Source organism: Setaria viridis, chromosome 7 (genome assembly GCF_005286985.2).
Source record: "Setaria viridis chromosome 7, Setaria_viridis_v4.0, whole genome shotgun sequence".
NCBI classification, from domain to species: Eukaryota; Viridiplantae; Streptophyta; class Magnoliopsida; order Poales; family Poaceae; genus Setaria; species Setaria viridis.
The window spans coordinates 17,618,046-17,637,726 of NC_048269.2; the positions used below are offsets into that span (position 1 = coordinate 17,618,046).

Below are 19,681 nucleotides of genomic sequence, written 5' to 3' on the forward strand. Positions count from 1 at the left end.
ATGTACTGCAAAGCATTGTGTATTAGATATTTTATTCCGTCGGCCCACAAATTAAGAATAATATGTTGAGCTTACCTCAAGAAAGAAATAAGAAGATGTTGAGCTATATAGGTTGTTTGTTAAGTAATCTCAAGAATATGTATAGACTATGTGAATTAAGCGTAACTTAGTTGGTTGGATTTCTTGTGGTGAAATCTCTATCCACCCGGTTCATATCCCTATTGCAGCGTTATGCTCGGATTCAAAATAAATATGCTTTTTAGTGGTGGATAATGTACCTTTCGATAGCAAAATGTATGTGGTGAGTTTATCAACCTCAAGATTCACCGATCCAAACTAGTAGGCATTGATAAATATGGGAGGTACAATGTCCGTCCACGCGCGCATTCACAGTAGTGCGTATGCGTGTATATGTATGATTGTTTCCCTTGTATTCTATTTTTTTATTTAACTTGGATGGATAAAGCATTTCATTATATACTATATATTAGGAAGAAAAACTAATACTATGTATTCCCTCGATTCTAAATTGTATGTCGTTTTGGCATTTCTAGATTCATAGCTTATGAATTTAGAAATACCAAAACGATCTAAATTTGAAACGAATGAAGTATAAGTTATGTTGTGGCCTACAAATAAAGATGACACCATTGTCCATATCGCAAAAAAAATTTGGAAGCCCTAGTATTTTTTTTCTTCCCTTCTCTACAAAATGAAGAAAAAAAAAGCGAATTCGCATGCTCGATCCCACCACATAACTCTACAGGTCATCACCATCGATTCCACTTTTCAGTTAATTGTTGGCAAACCCACCGGCAAAGGCGAACTTGGTGTCCACAGTACTCCGATGGATGAAGGCGCCACTACGTTTGTCTTTTCCGACATGCCGGTAGTAAAGCGATGCTCTCCTAGAGAAAGCCCCAACAAGTTAGAAGGCAACTCTTTTTTTTAATACCTTTTCGCTAAGGAACTTAGTTCACATAGGCAAATACACACACACACATAGGCTAAGTGAAGAAACTTTTATTAATTTTTTCCTCTCTCTTCCTCTCACTAGCTAACATAAAGATAGAGAGAAGACATTCTGCACATCTCTCCCTCTCTCTCTCTTAGAGAGGACATTCTTCACAACACCCCCCCCCCCCCCCCCCCCCCCCCCCCCCCCCCCCCCGCGTTCTTATCAGGAGCTCGTTGGGCACGTCATTGTACTACCACCGAGCCGGGCGCCAGAGGCTCCGAAGTCCAAGAAAGCAAAGCTCAAGCTCAGCTCCCCCCCGACGCATGCCCGGATCGATCGATCCAGCTCCATCGGCGACGGGAGGAGGAGGAGGAGGCAGATCGACCGGCAGCTGACTAAGGTGGATCCCCGGAGGCATGGCAAGAGGCCCCTACCCGCCGACAAGGAGGAAGAGGATCAGCCGCCGCCCCCGCCGCCGGCGAAGCACGAGCAGCTGGAGATCGAGGAGCATCGGTACCACGTCTCGCAGCTGCAGCAAGGTGCTACCTTTAGCGCCGGCGGCGGCGGCGGAGGGTCGTCGTCGTCGTCTGCCGCCGGCGCCGCGGCTGGTCCGTCGCCGGAGGCGTACGCGCAGTACTACTACTCGGCGCGCGCCGACCACGACGCCTCCGCCGTCGCCTCCGCGCTTGCCCACGTCATCCGCGCCTCCCCCGACCAGCTCCCGCCGCACGCCTTCGGCGGCGGCGGCGCTCCGCCGGGCCAGGGAGACTACCAGCAAGCAGCGCCACCGGCCGCCGCCGCCGCCGAGGAGGAGCAAGGTACGTAGCCATCCGCCCGTCTCATCTCGATCGATGCGAGCACGCCTAGCATTCCTCCTTGTCCCGTGCGCGCGCTCGATTGCGAAAGCATGGCACGCGCGCTCGATTGCGCCGCTTGGAAGCTTCGCACCGGCCAAAACCAGTGACACGTCCGTCCACCGATCCACTAAACTACCGGCACCTCACTAAGCCTAGCTGGTAGTGAAATTAACCCCTCGGTTAATTTTAATTTGTTAATGATGAGCTCTCGAGAGTACACGAATTGGATTGAACTCTTTCCTCCCGCCAGCATCATGCACGGAGATACGCCAATAACTATGCTGAATTATATCGCCAGGGAATATTTTATGCGGGTACGGAGTACTCGCGTACCAAGACGTACGTGAGCTCTGACGCAACGCGACGTACACAGACTAGTATTAGCAGTTGATTTGTGCGTGTGATTTGGCTAGTAATAAACTAACCGTGTTTCGTGTCCGCGGCAGCAGCAGGTCGGAGGCGGCACTACCGAGGGGTGAGGCAGCGGCCGTGGGGGAAATGGGCGGCGGAGATCCGGGACCCCAAGAAGGCGGCGCGGGTGTGGCTCGGCACCTTCGACACGGCGGAGGACGCCGCCATCGCCTACGACGAGGCGGCGCTCCGGTTCAAGGGCACCAAGGCCAAGCTCAACTTCCCGGAGCGCGTCCAGGGCCGCACCGACATGGGATTCCTCGTCACCCGCGGCATCCCCGACCGGCACCACCACCAAGGAGGGGCGGCGGTGACGCTGGCGGCAATGCCGCCCCCGCACCGGCAACACCACCAGACCGTCGTGCCGTACCCGGACCTCATGCAGTACGCGCAGCTGCTGCAGGGCGGCGGCCGGGGCGGCGGCGGCGCCGGAGACCACCACGCCGAGGCGGCGGCCCAGCAGGCGCAGGCGCGGCTCATGATGATGGCCCGCGGCGGCGTCAGCCTGCCGTTCGGCGCCGCGTCGTTCTCGTCGTCCTCCTCGTCGGCGCCGCAGATACTGGACTTCTCCACGCAGCAGCTCATCCGGCCCGGCCCGCCGTCGCCGGCAGCCGCGGCGCCATCCACGCCGTCATCCACGACCACGGCGTCGTCGCCCGGCGGCAGTGCATGGCCGTACGGTGGGGAGCACCACAGGAATAAAAAAGACGCGTGATCGAGCTGGCCGGGGGTTGGGGGGATATGCATGCATGCAAGTTGCAAGCACTTGGCAATGCGAGAGGATCAGACCAAGTAGCTGTATGGAGGAATATGCATGCAATATGGGGTAAGTGGCAGTGGTCATTTTTCCTGGAAACAAAAGCATTTCTTGGACATTTTCTTCTCTCTTCTCTCTTTTTTGTCCCAAATGATCTTCTTTTGTTCATTTCTTGGAGGATCTTCACTTTATTAGAGAGCTAGCTTGCTGCTAGAGCTTGCTACTACCTTCCTTGTTTAATGGTCTGTTAATTGCTCATCTCCTTAATTTGTTCAAGTGTCAACTAATCAATTGTGCAAACTAATCCAAAAGCAAGAAGAGAGGAATCTTATTGATGCAATATATAGGACCTGTTTTTTCTCTCTCTCCCCAAATGATTGAGTTATTCCTGTGTCCATATATTGGTTGGAATATGTTATAAGCTCTCTCGTATATATGTTGTCTCTTTTGTTTGGTTTATATATTGGATTGTACAAAAGAAATCACATCAATAGATGAACAACACTACTAGAAGACTTTAGGGACATTGCCTTGGGACAAGGCATATCAATCAAAATTAACTACTTTAAGGGAAAAGGGAATATTCCCAATTAGTAGTTTCTAGTTATTAAAGATTTTGACTTTTTCTCATTGAAATCATCATTCTTTTATGCGTTGTTGCATTGCGCATTTGTTCTCTCTCAGTTTTCAGTTAGTTCCCCCTATACATATATTCCCTTGTTTCTCAAGGATGTTCCCTATATCTGTCCTTTTCAAAGCCTAATTTACATGTGTCGTAGTGTTGCTACGTAATGGAGTACGTAGCATCTTCCAAACTCCAACCAAATGTACCTTCTTTTCTAAAAAGATAACACTTGAAGTACTAACATGAGAATCTAGAGAAAAACAGATTATTAACTAATACTAGATATGTTTGGTGAAGCCACACCTTTTTATCATGAGATGCCTTGAGATCATCTGCAAGTAAATTAGCAACCAAAACACACTGTGCCTTGAAAGCCATCCATTCTAGTAGAAAAACGACCTTCCATCCTTAACAAAAATCTCGGTTGTTTTTGGACCCGGGACTAAAGAGGTTTAGTTCTGGTTGGTAACACCAACCTGAACTAAAGGTGATCCTCAATAAAAAGCTCATCCATGGAGACACCTTTAGACCCGGTTGGTAACACCAACCAGGACTAAAGGTGATCTTTTAGTCCCGGTTGGTGTTACAAGGCTACGCGCGAGATGGCAAGGAAGCTACGCGCGAGGCTTGAGGTCGTGGGTTTGAATCCCGCGCATATTTCACGTGAAAAATCGCGTGACTTGTGACTTGCGCGTGTGGAGGGCCTGTTGGGAATTTCTAATATTTTTTTAGCGCAAAACCCTAATACCAACCGGGACTAAAGATATGACTTTAGTCTCGGGTGAAAGACCCGGGACCAAAGGCCGGGACTTTTACTCCCGAATAATTAGTTCTGATTGGGAAAACTAAGATATATGAGGTTTCTCTTGGGACTGATGCTCGTTTCTCTACCAGTGATTTCTTTACCAAATTAATTCTAGGATATATTCCAGCCATATATCGTCTTGAAGCCCTGTGCATGCAGGCTTGTTCTTAGTGCCATATGAACGTGCCTTTGCCACGTAGACATTTAGCAAAAGTCAGAAATGCAGCTCTAGTTTAACTACTCGCTGATATTAAAATATGCGTATATTGTGATTTGGTGGCATGTGCCGAGATTTTTGCTAACCTGCCGACATGTGATACATGATACGAACATATGGGAGGAACCTAGCATGCATCATCCCCCATCCCATGCTTCTAGAAGCATATGGTCATGCATCGATATAAATGCCAAATAATTCATACAACTGTATTTTTATTAATTGGTATATCTATCAATACAACTTTCCATGCATCCAGCTAGCAATGAATAGATACAAGGATGTAGCTGGTCTTGAATTCCAACAAGATACTATTTTTTAAAATTCGTTCTAATTACAAATTTTGTCCCGTTTTGTTGTGAAATTAATTTGCTTGTTTCATTAACACTTTGTATAGTTCTTCCAACTAGTTATTTATTTGTGATTATCATGATGTTTTTTAATTTTATTTTGCAAAGGATCGGATGATGGTTATCATCATGTTGTGGTGATGGATAGATCATCTTTTTGCTTCTTTGCTTTCATGATGGGTGCAAGTATCAAAATTTGACACGCACATTTCTTGGCAGCCCCTTTTTTCCTTTGGGCCTGTGGCTTTTGTGCTCTCGCCGTGTGCTACCCATCAGGCGGCCGGAGCAGACGAGGCCAGCTTTCGGGTTAGGCATGACTCACGTCTTGATTTCAACTCATCATTTATCGAGCCGGAGAAAAAAAAAAGATATATACCAGAGCCTTTTAGGCGCACTATAGTGCTCCCTCCATGTTGAGATCAGATGGTCTCACACGTGTGCGCCGGTCGTACACAACTGCCCATGGCACCTAACTTGCTTGTCTGATCATGCCCTTGGGTTGAGAGGATATGCTCATGTGCGAGGCAAGATTGAACAACACGTATGGTCTCTCTCTGCTGCCTAACTAGTGTAAAGTCCTAATGATGCCTAACACTCATATGTACCTAGCTCCTTGACATGTTTCATTTTTAATTTTAGAAAAAAAGAGAGTTATATGTAAGTTTTGTCCAAATTAAGCTACGTACTCCAGCAGAACAAGATGTTAATTGCTATGTTCATCGTCATCATCCTTTCAAGGGCTTTAGTTAGTTGGTATTTATATTTTTAGCCTTGCATTGCATGATGCATATATGTGTGCATACAACAGGAATACTATCCATGGATAAGATCTCCTACTTGTTCATTACTTGGTACCATGCTGATGGCAACGTCGTTGGCATGCATGGACCATGGATGAAAACACCAATTTGTTGCCATGATATTTCTTTGGGAGTTGGGACCATATGCTATTTAGTTGCATGTATGTGCTATTGTTTCTCATTGTCAGGATTTATTTTAGGATATTGTCTACTATATGCCACGTAGAATTTTTGCACCCGTGTGTGTTGGAAGAAACATTGAAATGTCTTTGTGAAAAAATAGAGTATAGGAACAATAAACTTAGAGGCTTGTGATGTATGGCAGCCTCAAAACATTTTTTGGTGGAAAATTAATTCATGTGAAAAAACAACTTCTCACAAACAAAAAGAAAAAAAAACGAAGCATAAACATGACTAATAAACTACTGGTTCCTTTATTTCGTCATGTCCTTTTCTTTTGAGGAAATTAAACGACACATATATTTCATTCTCTCACTGTCTCCCTTGTACTACCGATTTTTCGCGAACCTTCTTTTTCTGCGGAATATGCATATGCACGGAATATCATGTTACGCAGGAATCTTGTTCCCCTCCACGATATGCATGGCCTTTTTTTTTCTCATTCACGTTCCTTTCTTCCTTTTTCCGGTTTCCTCCCCTTTTTCTGTATATATGCTTCAACTCCATGCCATTTTTACTGTCATGCGCGGTTAAAACGCATATCCATCAGTTTAATTGCATGTATTATATGTTTCCCAAAAAGAGGTTTTACCACTTGGTGACCTGCTTATTATTACTTGCTGGTGAGTTCCTGTCACGGATAATATAGCTTGATTACTAAGTAAAAATAGCTGGTCTAAAGGAATAATTATTGTACGTAGGTGTGACCACTAGCTGCTGACCACCTTGAAGGATTCAATTGTATATGTTGCAAGTCCCCCGCCGAATGACTTAACGTGCGCGCGGATATATCATATAGCTAGTGTTTGATACGTCTCTGCAACCTTTGCTGCATGTGCGATACTACGGAACCTACCTCTAGCTACACGTACGCAGTGCAACCCCTCTCTCTCTCTCTCTCTCTCTCTCTCTCTCTCTCTCTCTCTCTCTCTCTCTCTCTCTCGCTCTCAGGCTGGGGGTACACGCACGTACGACTACTGCGGCAACGAACGTGGACAAGTGTATGCGTATGCATCAGTGGAAGTGGGGGGGGAGTGGGGCTGAAGCGTGCTGCGCCTGCTCTGGTCGTTCGTGCATGGGCCGCGATTCCTCGACGCATGCATGCCGTGTGGGCCCGGATGGGCCAACCGGCTCGCTGGCTGCCTGGCTGGGCCCCCCCGGCGGGGGCGGGGGGCGGGAGCGCATGCAGATGCAGGCCCTGCGTCGAGAGCGCACTGGTCCCTCTCCCTTCCGTGGGGGCCCCGGGAGGCACGTGACCGCTTGTGCTCTTCACGCGCCCGCGGTCGGAGGAAACGGAAAAAATGGAAGGGGAATGTCATGTCAGCTGTAAATAGTTTCACCGGCAATTTTTTAATTTCTTTGTAAAAAGTGAGTGCGTCTGCACGACTCACTCTCGTCACCAAAAATATCTGACGCAAGTTCCACAAACATCTTCTCTCCTCTCTCCTTATTCTTTCTCTCCCACAGTCCTTCCTTATCCTTTCATCATGGGAAAAATCACCCACACCACTCACTCTCTCTCTGCCGCGCAGTTCATGCGGGCACGGCCACAGGCGTGAGGAAGAGGCGGCGACGGTGGGATGGAGCGGCAGAGGCGGAGGCGGGGCGGAGGGCGGCGGGCGAGGGCTGGGCGACAGCGGGGGAAGAGCCGGGCGGAGGTGGAGTGGGTGGCAGGGTGGAGGGAGGCCGGCGGCAGGGTGGAGGCGGAGTGCAGGGCGGCGGCGGCGCTGGTGGAGTGCGGGGCGGAGTGGGGGGGGGGGGCCCTCGGGCGGAGGGGCTGACGGAGGCGGGCGGCAGCGGGGGCTAGGGGCGAGCCGCGCCGTCCAGCGCCGTCCTCCTCCTCCTTCTCCACCGTTTCCTAACGTCGGATCCTGCTGTGCAGTGCTCCTCCTGCCAGGGGTTGCTGCATGTTGCAAGTGTATGTTTCAAGTGTTTCAAAAGAATGTTGCAAGTGTTTCATTTGGATATTGCGGTGGTGTTTTTTCCTCATCATCAACAGATGGCTAATAAATTTTTTTCAACATGTTTTTTGATGTTGCAAACAATAAGTTTTTATGTTGCAAATGTTTATTTTTTATGTTGCAGACGTTATTTTTTGATGTTGTTTCCTAACGTTAATTAGATGTAACCATTGACATTTTATTGGGAAGAGAATAAGACATACTTCCTGTGACCACAAATATAAGTCCATCTAGATTTGTTCCAAATCAAACACTTCTAACTTAGATCGTCGGAATAAAAAAATTAAAATAGATTTACAATAACATTGACATCAGCTTACCTTTTATGTAAATGATTTTTTATTATAACATTCTTATTTATATGCAACTCTTTTCATTTAAGATAATATATTTTATATGTATTGCTAATGAAAGTTTTAAAAAGTTTGAACCTAGAACTACACGAACTTTATGCATGGTTATGATTGGAGGAATATTAAGGATCAGTTTGGGAGGTCTTTTGATCCCAAAACATCTCTGGCTTCTCTGGCCTCCTAAGAGTTGAAGGAGTCACGAGGTTTAATAAGTTCCACCTAAAGCAGAGACAATGTCGATGAAACAACAAAATTTAATAACCATATATATATATATATTTGGAATATACACCCGGAATATATAGCACTACTATACGAAGAATAATAATGTGTCCGTTCCATGTTTTATTTTGGGAGTCTTCATTCATCCATGTATACCCCTACGGCCCTATCCTTAATCTTAGACACCTATCCTACTATACGTGCGTAGATTCGCTCGACGGCGATAGGGTACACTGAATGATAAGTGAGAGGCGTATCATGCGTAGAGAGATTCAAGGAGATATGGCCGGCCGGACGCGTCAATTCAAGTAGTGGCGCCCGATTCACGGCGACGTGGAGGCAGGGTCACCAGCAAGCAAGCGCATTTGACCGCCGGCTGCCCGGCATCGCGACCTTTTTTTGGCACTTGTACCAGGTTAGGTTACGCAAGGCAATCACTCTCACCTATTCATCCATGATCGATCACTCCTAGTATACACTCTTTCTTTTATACTCTAGTATACACTTTGATGCATGCATGGGCATGGCATGCAGTGGTGGTGGTGGTGGTGGTGGTCCATGGTCTCGCCCGCTTCTAGCTTCAAAGCTTTCGGCTCCGATCCATCAGGCAGGCCCCTCATGAGTGAGTCAGTCAGCAGCTAGCAGCTAGCCGGCGGACAGGACATGCGGCAGAGACGACAGCGCATTTCTTCTCGGCGTAGACCTCTCCATCATCATCTATCAGTCTCCATCGATCAGCCCTCTTTGCGTAGATCTGTTCAAACTTCTACGCTAGCTTCCGGCCGCCGCCCGGCTTTGATTCCGGCCGCCGCCCGCCTTTGATTCCGGCGCCGCCTCTTTGCGTAGCTCTGTTCACACCGGCGTGGCCTGGCCGGTCGGCCCGGTGCAGCATTGCGTGCGCCGCCTGTCAGCCGCCGCACGCAGCTAGCGCGCGACTGCTTCCTTCCTGGCCCGCGCCGGCGTGGCGTGTCGTCGTCGTCCGCGTGCGCGGATGCTCTGCCAGTCAACCTGTCTGCCACACAGACACAGTGGCCATTAGGAGCAGTAATGGAAGCACGTGCAAAATTAAAACGATGCCACAGCTAGCACCTACTACAGTGCAGAGATAGTCGGGTATGTAGGATGCAGCTGATCGAGCTCAAGAAGTCGTCAGGAAGAAAACAAGACACTGTGTACGTTCTACGCTAACTACTATAAAAACGTATGGTTTCCATCTCCCACATGCATACCAGCTAAATTTGAACCCAATACTAATCACAAACAGAGTAGTTCATCGAAATTTGTCCTAAGTTAACTTCTTTAATTTAACTCTAACTAGAAATATGTTACATCTTATTATTGGTTATTTTTTACCTTCCTTCTATGATTGCACTTCTAATCATATTTTATCATTGGATGGTTTTCAGTTTTGGGAAGAAAAATATACGTGCTTCTGTTAACGATCAAGTCGACGTCAAGATCATAAAACTCACTGCACAGAAAGAAAAGAGAAGAGAAAAAAGGGAGAAGGACAAAGAATTTGTTTTGAGGGAGCACAAAGTAGTGATCATGAGGATATATAATGGAACAGACATCTCCTTCAGGGTTTATGCCAAACATTTACTAAAATAATCCCTTTTGACATTCTCTCTGGCTAACCTTTTATATCCACTTACTCCCCATTACTAATTTGAGCTTCTTGCCAAAACTTAATCCGAATATTCTATATATGATCCTCTAATTAATTAATGATTACTTCTTCACATAATTCACCAGCCAATTAAGCATCGATATAGATGTTCGTTCTGTCTTTGTGCTTCCTTTATTCTGTCCTACAATCTGAGGACCCAACACTCCTTTTATTTTGTACTGCAACTAAGCATAACTTCCTTTTGCTGGAATACATTGATATAGATTAGAGTCCCTGATATAGATTAGAGTAAATATTTGTATTGCTAATTATTCTTCAAATGTTAGGTGCCTGCTCTTCGAAAATTGGGCACCTATAGTGAATTCGTCAATCCCAAGATCCACGAGATTTTATATGGTGTAGGGGATCCATGCATACATTTCATATGAGTGAGTCATTACCATGTTTTGCAAAAGAAAAAAAAGCTAGTAGAGTATATATACTCCTTCCATTCAGAAATGATAGGCGTATTTGAAATGGGGAAAAAGTCTTCCATAGTAGAATTTAACTCTTAATTTATCTTATAATATAATATTAATTGCTAAAGACTCAATATCATCTCAAAAGAACCTTGAGTATTAATATATTGATGCAAATTTTATATATACTAAATGTGCTTATAATTTAGCTAATTATCAGTCAAAAGTTTGTAACGTTTGACTTTTCTCTGATCAAGATACTTCTATCATTTTGAAACGGAGGGAGTATAAACTATCATTAGAACTAGAACACATATTCAAAAAAGCAAAATTATTAAACTCAAAATTAACTATTCACTACTGGGAAAGGGTCTTTCGCCAGCACCTTAGTACCGGTTGCAATTGGGCCCGGTACTAATGTGAGCATTATGTATGGTAGAATTTGAATGCATCCAGTGATAAAAAAAGGCAGCAATAGTCTCTCTCTCTCAGGAGGATATAATCTGATCAGCTTGCTGATTCAACACATTCTCGTTTCAAGCTAAGAGACTTGCACTTCATGAGCTAGATAGCGCCAAGTAGGTGAAGGAATAATATTGCCACTTACACTTTTCAAACAGCAATAATTCTACTGAAGTGCATGCATGCACCCAAAGTAGTGCAGAAAGAGATGGATGTGCAAGAATGTTTCCAGGTTCATTCCTCCCCCCGGAACTAGTTCCACATCAACAAACCTTTTCGAAAAGTTCGTTCCTTTAATTGGCATGAGAGCTCCCTTTTGGGATTATTCTTGCCCAATTGATCATGCTTTGTTCTAGCTTATGCAACGTGTTGTTCTTATTGCTAGCTATGCACATTTAGCTTTTCTTTTTGTTCTTTTTCTTGTTTTTAAAAAAAATGAATAGTGGACTCATTGCCATGCTGGATTAAGTTTTTTTTTTGTCAGTTCTTTTAGCAAAAGGAAGCGCCCTAAGCTAGCTTGAGTTCCTCTTAAACCTAGTGCATTGTAATTTGCAAGGATTAATACTTTCCGGCGGTCGGTCACTGTACTTTGTAATGCAGAAAGAGCCGCTAGAGGAATCCAATTGTTCGGGGCTCTAGTGGCATTTTTGAACAGAATAGCGAAAGAAGTGCTGCAAAATATCTTGAGGTTGTAGGCTAACAAAAAAATCAGTGCCTAATTTTGGAGAAATTATTCTGTACCTTGGTAATTTTTTCCCTCGTTAAATTTGCTTCGGGGTGAAATGCCGGCAAGAATAATCAATCAAGTTAGCCAGGTGCTGGTTCCGCGATGCCATATGTCTCACTACTAGCAGTGTGATTGAACTCCTTTTCCACACATATTTCCAGGCAACCATCCCATCACACATCTCCCTCAACTTTCTAGGGGCCTGGTCTGGACGCATAGAGGTGGGAGCAACAGGGCAAATTTAAAAGGATTCCGGGACTACTACTGCAAGCCCAAAGCGAGGAGCTGGGAAAAGGAGGAGAGCCAGAGCCTCAAGAATCTTTGGCTTCTGTTGCATGGAACTTAGCTTTATCAGTTCGGCGCCGGCCGATTGGATGCAAACCCTACTCAGCTGATAGGAGCGACAACACCATCACATGCAGCGCACGCAGCCTAATCATCATCATCAGCTCGTCGTTTGTCGTATTAGTTGACATGCACATGCACGTCTCTTAGTATAGTTAGAATCTATTCTGTACGATGGTTTTCTAGCCATGTGTCACTCTCCTCTCCCTCATCTTTTCCCCCTTTCCCTCGTCTTTTCCGTAAAAAAATAAACTCATGATATAGCTAGGTTCGGCCGCAATGATCGATATTCCTTCCCTGAATATATTGCATGCATGCACGTATCGAGATTGATTAGCAGACTTGCCTTCCATCACGGTCCAAACTAAAGGAAAATGTTTATCTTTGGTGATGGATGCAATGCAAGTGAAATGATCTGGTCAAGCCCTCGCCATCATAATTTTTTCTTTTTTTGCAAACTGGTTGGTAGGAGAGCTGCCGCTATATTAAAAATGAGTGTATTGTATTTTTAGAAAATAAAACACAATATACAGAAACCGACACTCAATACATACATGCACACCACCACATACACGCACATGCTCACATATGGTTTATACTGCAAAATCATCTTCCCACATGTATAAATGTTCTCTGTTTGCTAAAATGCTTTTAAGAAGCCTAAATCAACCTATTCCTATGCTAAAATTGCAAAACCACATATGCATTTAGGGATCAAATTAATAAAGATGCACTTTTAGTTCATTTCGTTTATACGGGAATGCTCATTCACACGTGCTAGACCTGAACAAAAAAGCCCGGCCCGACACTCGTTTAGGGCTAAGCGTGGCGCTGATTTTTTAAGCCTGAAAAAAATCGGTCCACTGCCCGAATAATAAAATAAATTATATTTACAATGAAAATTAATGGTGGCCTGGTCTGACCCCGAGCCTAGCTCGAAATGGGCCCAATTTCATTAGCCTAATAGGGTTAATGGGCGAGCTTAGTAGAGATTTTAGGCCTGAAATGCTTTTTGCCAGCCTGGCCTGTAGTTTGCTCAGGTCTACATACAACCAGGGGGGGACTTTTTATGTATATCCCCAAGCGAGTTAATGACATGTGGGGTGTTGTCCTACATTTCATTGACACAGGCTAGTGGTATAAATAAAAGGTGCACCTCAAATGGTAGTACAGATGATAATACACCTATAAAAAAGTACACTATCAATAGTGTGGTTTATTTTGTGCAATTGAATGGAAATACAAAGTATTTTTAAGTGGTGCAAATTCTTAAAAAAATGTCGTTTATTTTGTGGAATTGAGTGGAAATACAAGTATATTTACATAATTATAAGGTATCAGTTGGCACTGCAGTGTTTCTAGTTTCTTCAGAATGAAAATGAATTATTTGAACTAATGCTGGACGCATCAAAATTCCACCAAAATCCTTCGCATCACAGGCAGATGCAGCGAAAAGCCTAGCGGCAGTCATGTTTAGTATGGGCCTTAAATAGATAGCCCACTCACCGTACCTGTAGTTCTTAATGGGCTATTTTAAAAGTCGGCTTTCTTCTGGTTCTGGATCTTCCAAGTTCCAACTCTTGTAATGGGCCGTAACTTCGGCCTACTTATCAATGGGTCTGTTCGGCCTTGCTTATCCATCTGCCTCTCCAGCGGAAGCACTCGAAAATATCTTCCACACCGTGGGCCCAGCCATCGGACCCATGACCATTATTCTCCCTCCCCGAAATGTCTGCGGGCCAGCGCCCGTGGACAGGCAGCCACGGCCACCGACTAGTGGGCCCCACACGTCAGTCCCACCACTCTCTCACCCGCGGCGCCCCATCTGATGCTCCTGCTCCGCCGCGTCTCCTTCCTCCTGCCGTCGCCCTCCTTCCCTCGCGCGCCGCTCGCAAAACCTCTCCCGCTCCTCCTCCTCCTCCTCCACCCTCCCAGAACCCCAGCCCCGACAGCGCGCCCGCTCGCTTCCATGGCTGCGCCGGCCGCGCCGGCGGGTGGGACGGCGGCGATGAGTCGGGACGCGTTCCGCGCGGCGGTGACCAACACGCTGGAGCGGCGCCTCTTCTTCGTGCCCTCCTTCAAGATCTACGGCGGCGTCGCGGGGCTCTACGACTACGGCCCCCCCGGGTGCGCCGTCAAGGCCAACGTCCTCGCCTTCTGGCGACAGGTACTGTACTACTGCCCCGCAGATGGATACCTAGCTTAGCTAGCTCCCCCGCTACTTCAGTACGAATTGGAGGCAGAGGTGGCACATTTTCCCCGTTTTCATTCTGAATTTAGGCAAAAGCAGATGAGAGGGGAGCCACTGGGTGCTGAATTTTTATCCTAGTTACTCTGGTCTCACCAAGAAAGGTTGTCTGGCCCTTCGTTTGCAAATAGTAATGCTTATTATAGTGTAGCTCCGTTGATGTGCCGTGTTGGAGTTTCACGTCAACATGTCAGTGTGCTGTCGTGTGGTATGAGCTGATTGCTGAAATTGGTTGCCTACCTTTTGGTGAAAGGGAAATGTGTTTACTGGATGCTCTGGCTTAACCTATGCTTCTTCCCTAAAATTGTAAACCATAGAAATTACTCTAGTTTTGGTAGGTTTGCAGATTAGGATAATTAATTTGGTTTCCTGGACTGTAGAAGATCAGGGAGCAGTTCCCAGTTTCATTGTGGCAAGGATCACAAAGAGAGAGTTTTCAAGGCTTAACTTGAATGCACAGACTTTTGAAACTATGCTCTGCAAATAATAGGTCATAATGGCGATAAATAAAAGGAATCTAGCGTATGTGTTAATGTTTGTGGGACTGGTTGCCATCAGTTGGTACTGAGAAGTGTACTAGTCAGATGCATGTCATGTGTATTGTCGCAAACAGTTATAGAAAATCATCCAAGGCTACAAGTTAAAGACATTGCTTTCCTTTTCTTATCTTCAACAGACACTATACAGCAACTAGCATCAGGATGCTCTCAATTCATACTACTATGTTAGGCAGGTGAATTATTGGTGCAGCTAAGGAATGCGTTATTAAATATTTAGGAGTAATTTTTACATTTGATAAAACTATCACAAAACTGCAGATTTATGGCTATGTAGTTATGTATCATAAAACTAATTATTTAGCATAATTAGTATCACAAAACTACAGATTTATAGAATATGTGTGCCTGGGTGGCTATTACTATAAGTGCTTAAATCCTGTAAAGGAAATATGTAGTTTTGTGAGACTACTGATGCTAAATCTGTTGTTTTGAGCTGAATTAGATGAATAAATATGTAGTTTTATGTTATGTTTAATACTAGATCTGTAGTTCTGTGATGTGGTGGCATAAATCTGTAGTTTCTAAAATGCATCTTATATTGCGAAATTTACTCAATGTTTAAATACCAGCCATATTTAGGGGAAAGGGTCTTAGAGTCACAACTTTCCAATTTGATGTATGGATGGTCAGAATGCTATAGATGCACCTGAACTCGGAATTTTTATACCACAATTGTTATCAAAATGCTTCCATCATCACCTTTGTTGTAATAGGAAAAATGAATATGTATTACATAAATCTTGACATGTGTTGAAGTGTGCTTCATTTAAATATTTAGACTAATATATATTGGGGCATATCAGGTGAAGACTACACTAAGTTTTGAAAACATTAAAAACTGCTGCAAGGAGTGTTTGATTTTGTTCAAAGTTAGGTTTCTTTCACTTGATATGCCCCAGTGCCCACATGTATTGATTATATATCTTCAGTACTTATAACTTTTCCGAACGTAGTATTCTCATATTGATCATTACTTAGTCTTTATTGCATACCTTTTTCAGCATTTTGTATTAGAGGAAGGGATGCTTGAGGTAGACTGTCCATGTGTGACACCTGAAGTTGTCTTGAAAGCCTCTGGCCATGTGGATAAATTTACAGACCTAATGGTTAAAGATGAAAAGACAGGCAACTGCTACCGTGCAGATCATTTGCTCAAGGACTTCTGTAAGGATAAGCTTGAGAAGGACCACACATTGTCCCCAGAGCAGACAGAAGAATACAACAAAATTCTTGCTATCTTGGATGATCTCTCTGCAGAGCAATTGGGTTCTAAGATCAGGGAGTATGGGATTGTTGCTCCTGACACCAAGAACCCATTATCAGATCCCTACCCCTTCAATCTCATGTTTCAGACTTCCATTGGACCGTCAGGTTTGAGTTCAGGGTGAGACAATGACATCATAATATATTCCACATTTCCATTATATTCGGTCGGGTTTGAACTTACCTGCCTCATTGGTTTTGCAGTTATATGAGGCCAGAGACAGCACAGGGTATCTTTGTCAACTTCAAAGACTTGTACTACTACAATGGGAACAAGCTACCCTTTGCTGCAGCCCAAATTGGCCAGGCCTTCAGGAATGAGGCATGACTTTGCTAACCTTAAGTTCATTACCTGCACTAGTATTTAGGTCCTCTTCTTATTAGTATATACTATTTAGGTCCTGTTCTTATTAACATATTTGCTATCTAAAATGTGATGTTGCAAGTGAAAGGTTTTCATTGCTTCTATCATTCATGTTAGGTACACTTAAAGTCATCAACTATTTATGGTATCCAGATTTAGCATAAGAATATTATTCGTAAACTTACCTTTGAGGTAAACTGGACTTAAGAGTGTGCGTAGTTGTGACTTTAGGGCCCTACCAAAATACTGTGTGTAATGAAACAAACTTATTTCATTAGATATCTCCCCGTCAAGGCCTTCTGAGAGTCCGTGAGTTTACGTTAGCGGAAATCGAGCACTTTGTGGACCCAGAGGACAAATCCCACCCAAAGTTTGGTGATGTATCTGATCTAGAGTTCTTGATGTTTCCGAGAGAGGATCAAATGGCAGGAAGGTCAGCCAAAAGACTTAAGATTGGAAATGCTGTATCTGAGGTAATGTTCAGATACTTCCCTGTTACATGTTACGGCAATATGTTATTACTTGTTTTGTTCTCTTGATGAGTTATGTTGTCTAAAAGTAATTTATGCTACAACTTCTAGGGAACTGTAAACAATGAGACCCTTGGCTACTTTATCGGAAGGGTCTACCTTTTCTTGACACAACTTGGGATTGACAAAGACCGTCTACGCTTCCGACAGCATCTGCCAAATGAAATGGCTCACTATGCTGCTGATTGTTGGGATGCAGAGATTGAATGCTCTTATGGATGGATTGAGTGTGTTGGAATTGCTGATAGGTCTGCCTATGACTTGCGTGCTCACTCGGTATGTATCAGAATCATCACCAAATGCATGCACTATTGGAAATGATTATTTATTATGCACCGGTACTTTTTTACTTGATTTATATAACTATAAAAAAGCTTTACTATCATGAAGCTAAAGAGTGAGGAGCAGTGCATTTCTTTTTCTTTAAAAAAGAAATAGCCTTTTTTATAGTCCATCTGCCAGTTTTTATGGTCAAATAGCTACTGTTATGAAGTATCAGTTTTTTTTTTGTTTTACTATTTCTCTATCAAAGAGTTACAGATAATAATTGAGTTTGATTGAATACTGACTTTATTTACCCCATTGTTTTGTCCCACACCAAAATAAATAAATAAATTGCTGGCGTTGATGCATGCCATTTTGAAGTTTTCTTTTGCTCATAACATTACAATAGAGCTACACCTTTCTAATATCAGTATTGGACAGGATAAAAGCGGTGAGAAACTTGAAGCACATGAAAAGTTTGCAGAACCCAGAGAAGTGGAGGTACGGTTTCCCTTTTCTTTTATTGTACAGAAATGCTTCCAGTCATTATTTTTTCTCTAAAAATGTTTAAGTCATTATCCTAGCTGTTAAGCTGTAAGGTTTTGGCTTTTTTAAATTAATTGCATTGCTAATAATAAGTTTCATTTTGCTACACTCAGAAGTTAGTTATAACCCCATCAAAGAAGGAGCTTGGCCTTGCATTCAAAGGGAATCAAAGGATGGTTCTTGAAGCTTTAGAAGTAAGTTTTCCTTACACGTTGGCCTGTTATACCATGTTGCTGTTACGTGTCTTCATGCACTTTCTCTTCGTTCAGGCCATGGGCGAGACTGAAGCGTTAGATATGAAAGCTGCGTTGGAGTCCAATGGGGAGGTTGAGTTCAAGGTGTGCACCCTTGGAAAGGATGTTACCATAAAGAAAAGCATGGTTTCAATTAACATCGAGAAGAAAAAAGAACACCAAAGGAAATTTACTCCTTCCGTCATTGAACCATCCTTTGGGATTGGGCGCATTATATACTGCCTTTTTGAGCACTGCTTCTACCAAAGGCCTGGCAAGACAGAGGATGAGCAGTTAAACGTATTTGGTTTTCCCCCTCTTGTTGCCCCAATAAAATGCACTGTCTTTCCATTGGTCAAGCTTGAGAAATTTGAGGTTGTTGCCAAGAAAATTTCGAAGGCCTTGACAGCTGCAGGGATTTCACATATTATCGACATGACAGGTACATAACCAGATAAGTGGACTTGTGCTTATTTTCGATCAGCGGTTGTATCTGAGTTTTACTTTTGATATTTTTAAATTCACTTTGCAACTTGGTACTTTTAAAGATGAGATAGAAAAGATGTAGCCTTCCATGTGTTTGTCGATCTTTTGTTAAACTGTTAGCGTCTCTTAGAGATTTCGATTTCCATATGGTATGCTTTGGGAGTTGGGACTCATGTGCCTGCTTTTCCTCAATTTTTTTGATTGAATGAAATAAAGCACAGAATTTGTTCCATGAGACATGTTATTGTGGCAGGATCAAGTACTGCACCTTAGGATCTAAAGTTTCAGATGTTCATTTACTGTTCACTCTCTTGTGCCCCTTAACTAGTTTTCCGTCTCATCCGTAGATGCTTTGTTGCAGGTAACACAATAGGAAAACGCTACGCAAGGACGGACGAGATTGGTGTTCCCCTGGCGATCACGGTTGACAACACCACGAGCGTGACAGTGCGCGACCGGGACAGCAAGGACCAGATCCGCGTGGAGGTGGATGAGGTGGCCTCGGTGGTGAAGGAGGTGACGGACGGGCAGAGCACCTGGGCCGACATCATGTGGAGGTACCCGGCACACACCGCCTCGGTCGTCGATGATGAAGAAGCCGAACCCTGAACACAGCCGAAGCCATATCCAACGATCGTTGGCCTTGATAGCATTACCTGCTTAACAGAAACGGAATGCGTTGTCGTGTAAGCCTACGGTAGCATTGATTCCTGCAAATTTCCAGAGATCGTTTCCTTGTCAATTGTGGTGTTGGACCGTAGATTCTGCTGCTTCGTTCATCTATTTCACCCTTACGAACTGCAATGTTTGATGAAGAGAATCCTTTGCTTGTTAGATCGGAATGTACAGTATTCTTTTTTATATATATAAAAAAAGCACAGTACATGTTCATCACGAGAGCACATCAGAATTATGAATTTCAGTCACTACGTCTGGAGGTATGAGCCCACCTGTCATTGTTGCAGTCCCTTTATGAAAGCAGGCTAGCAGAAATACAATTTTAGAGGAAACTAGCAGAGATACCCAGGCCCACGTAAGAAGCTGGGCCGCAGAAATCGGGCCATCGTAG

General features: G+C 44.2%; 2 protein-coding genes across 2 annotated transcripts; both read left to right on the plus strand.

Annotated features, from left to right (window-relative positions):
- Window positions 1-1,169: 1,169 nt before the first annotated feature.
- Window positions 1,170-3,343, plus strand: LOC117864684 (uncharacterized; the record flags this gene model as incomplete). Its single annotated transcript, XM_034748800.2, has 2 exons — window positions 1,170-1,776; window positions 2,262-3,343. Coding segments are annotated over 2 exons (1,287 nt in total), but the record flags the coding sequence as incomplete, so codon positions are not given.
- Window positions 3,344-13,925: 10,582 nt separating this feature from the next.
- Window positions 13,926-19,503, plus strand: LOC117864156 (glycine--tRNA ligase, mitochondrial 1). The gene is made up of 9 exons (XM_034748171.2): window positions 13,926-14,285; window positions 15,928-16,310; window positions 16,394-16,511; window positions 16,832-17,026; window positions 17,135-17,359; window positions 17,789-17,848; window positions 18,007-18,087; window positions 18,163-18,568; window positions 18,974-19,503. Exons 1-9 carry the CDS (start codon window positions 13,947-13,949, stop codon window positions 19,219-19,221), a joined length of 2,055 nt encoding a protein of 684 aa, XP_034604062.1. The 5' UTR covers window positions 13,926-13,946; the 3' UTR covers window positions 19,222-19,503.
- Window positions 19,504-19,681: the final 178 nt, after the last annotated feature.

What these genes read in the sequence shown, in the direction of transcription:
- LOC117864156 (XM_034748171.2), top strand. Translation starts at nt 13,947, where the DNA reads ATGCTCCTGCTCCGCCGCGTCTCCTTCCTCCTGCCGTCGCCCTCCTTC. An exon ending in CCGTCAGGTTTGAGTTCAGG is followed by an intron (nt 16,311 to 16,393) that starts GTGAGACAATGA and finishes TTGGTTTTGCAG; the next exon opens with TTATATGAGGCCAGAGACAG. An exon ending in GCCAGGCCTTCAGGAATGAG is followed by an intron (nt 16,512 to 16,831) that starts GCATGACTTTGC and finishes TTATTTCATTAG; the next exon opens with ATATCTCCCCGTCAAGGCCT.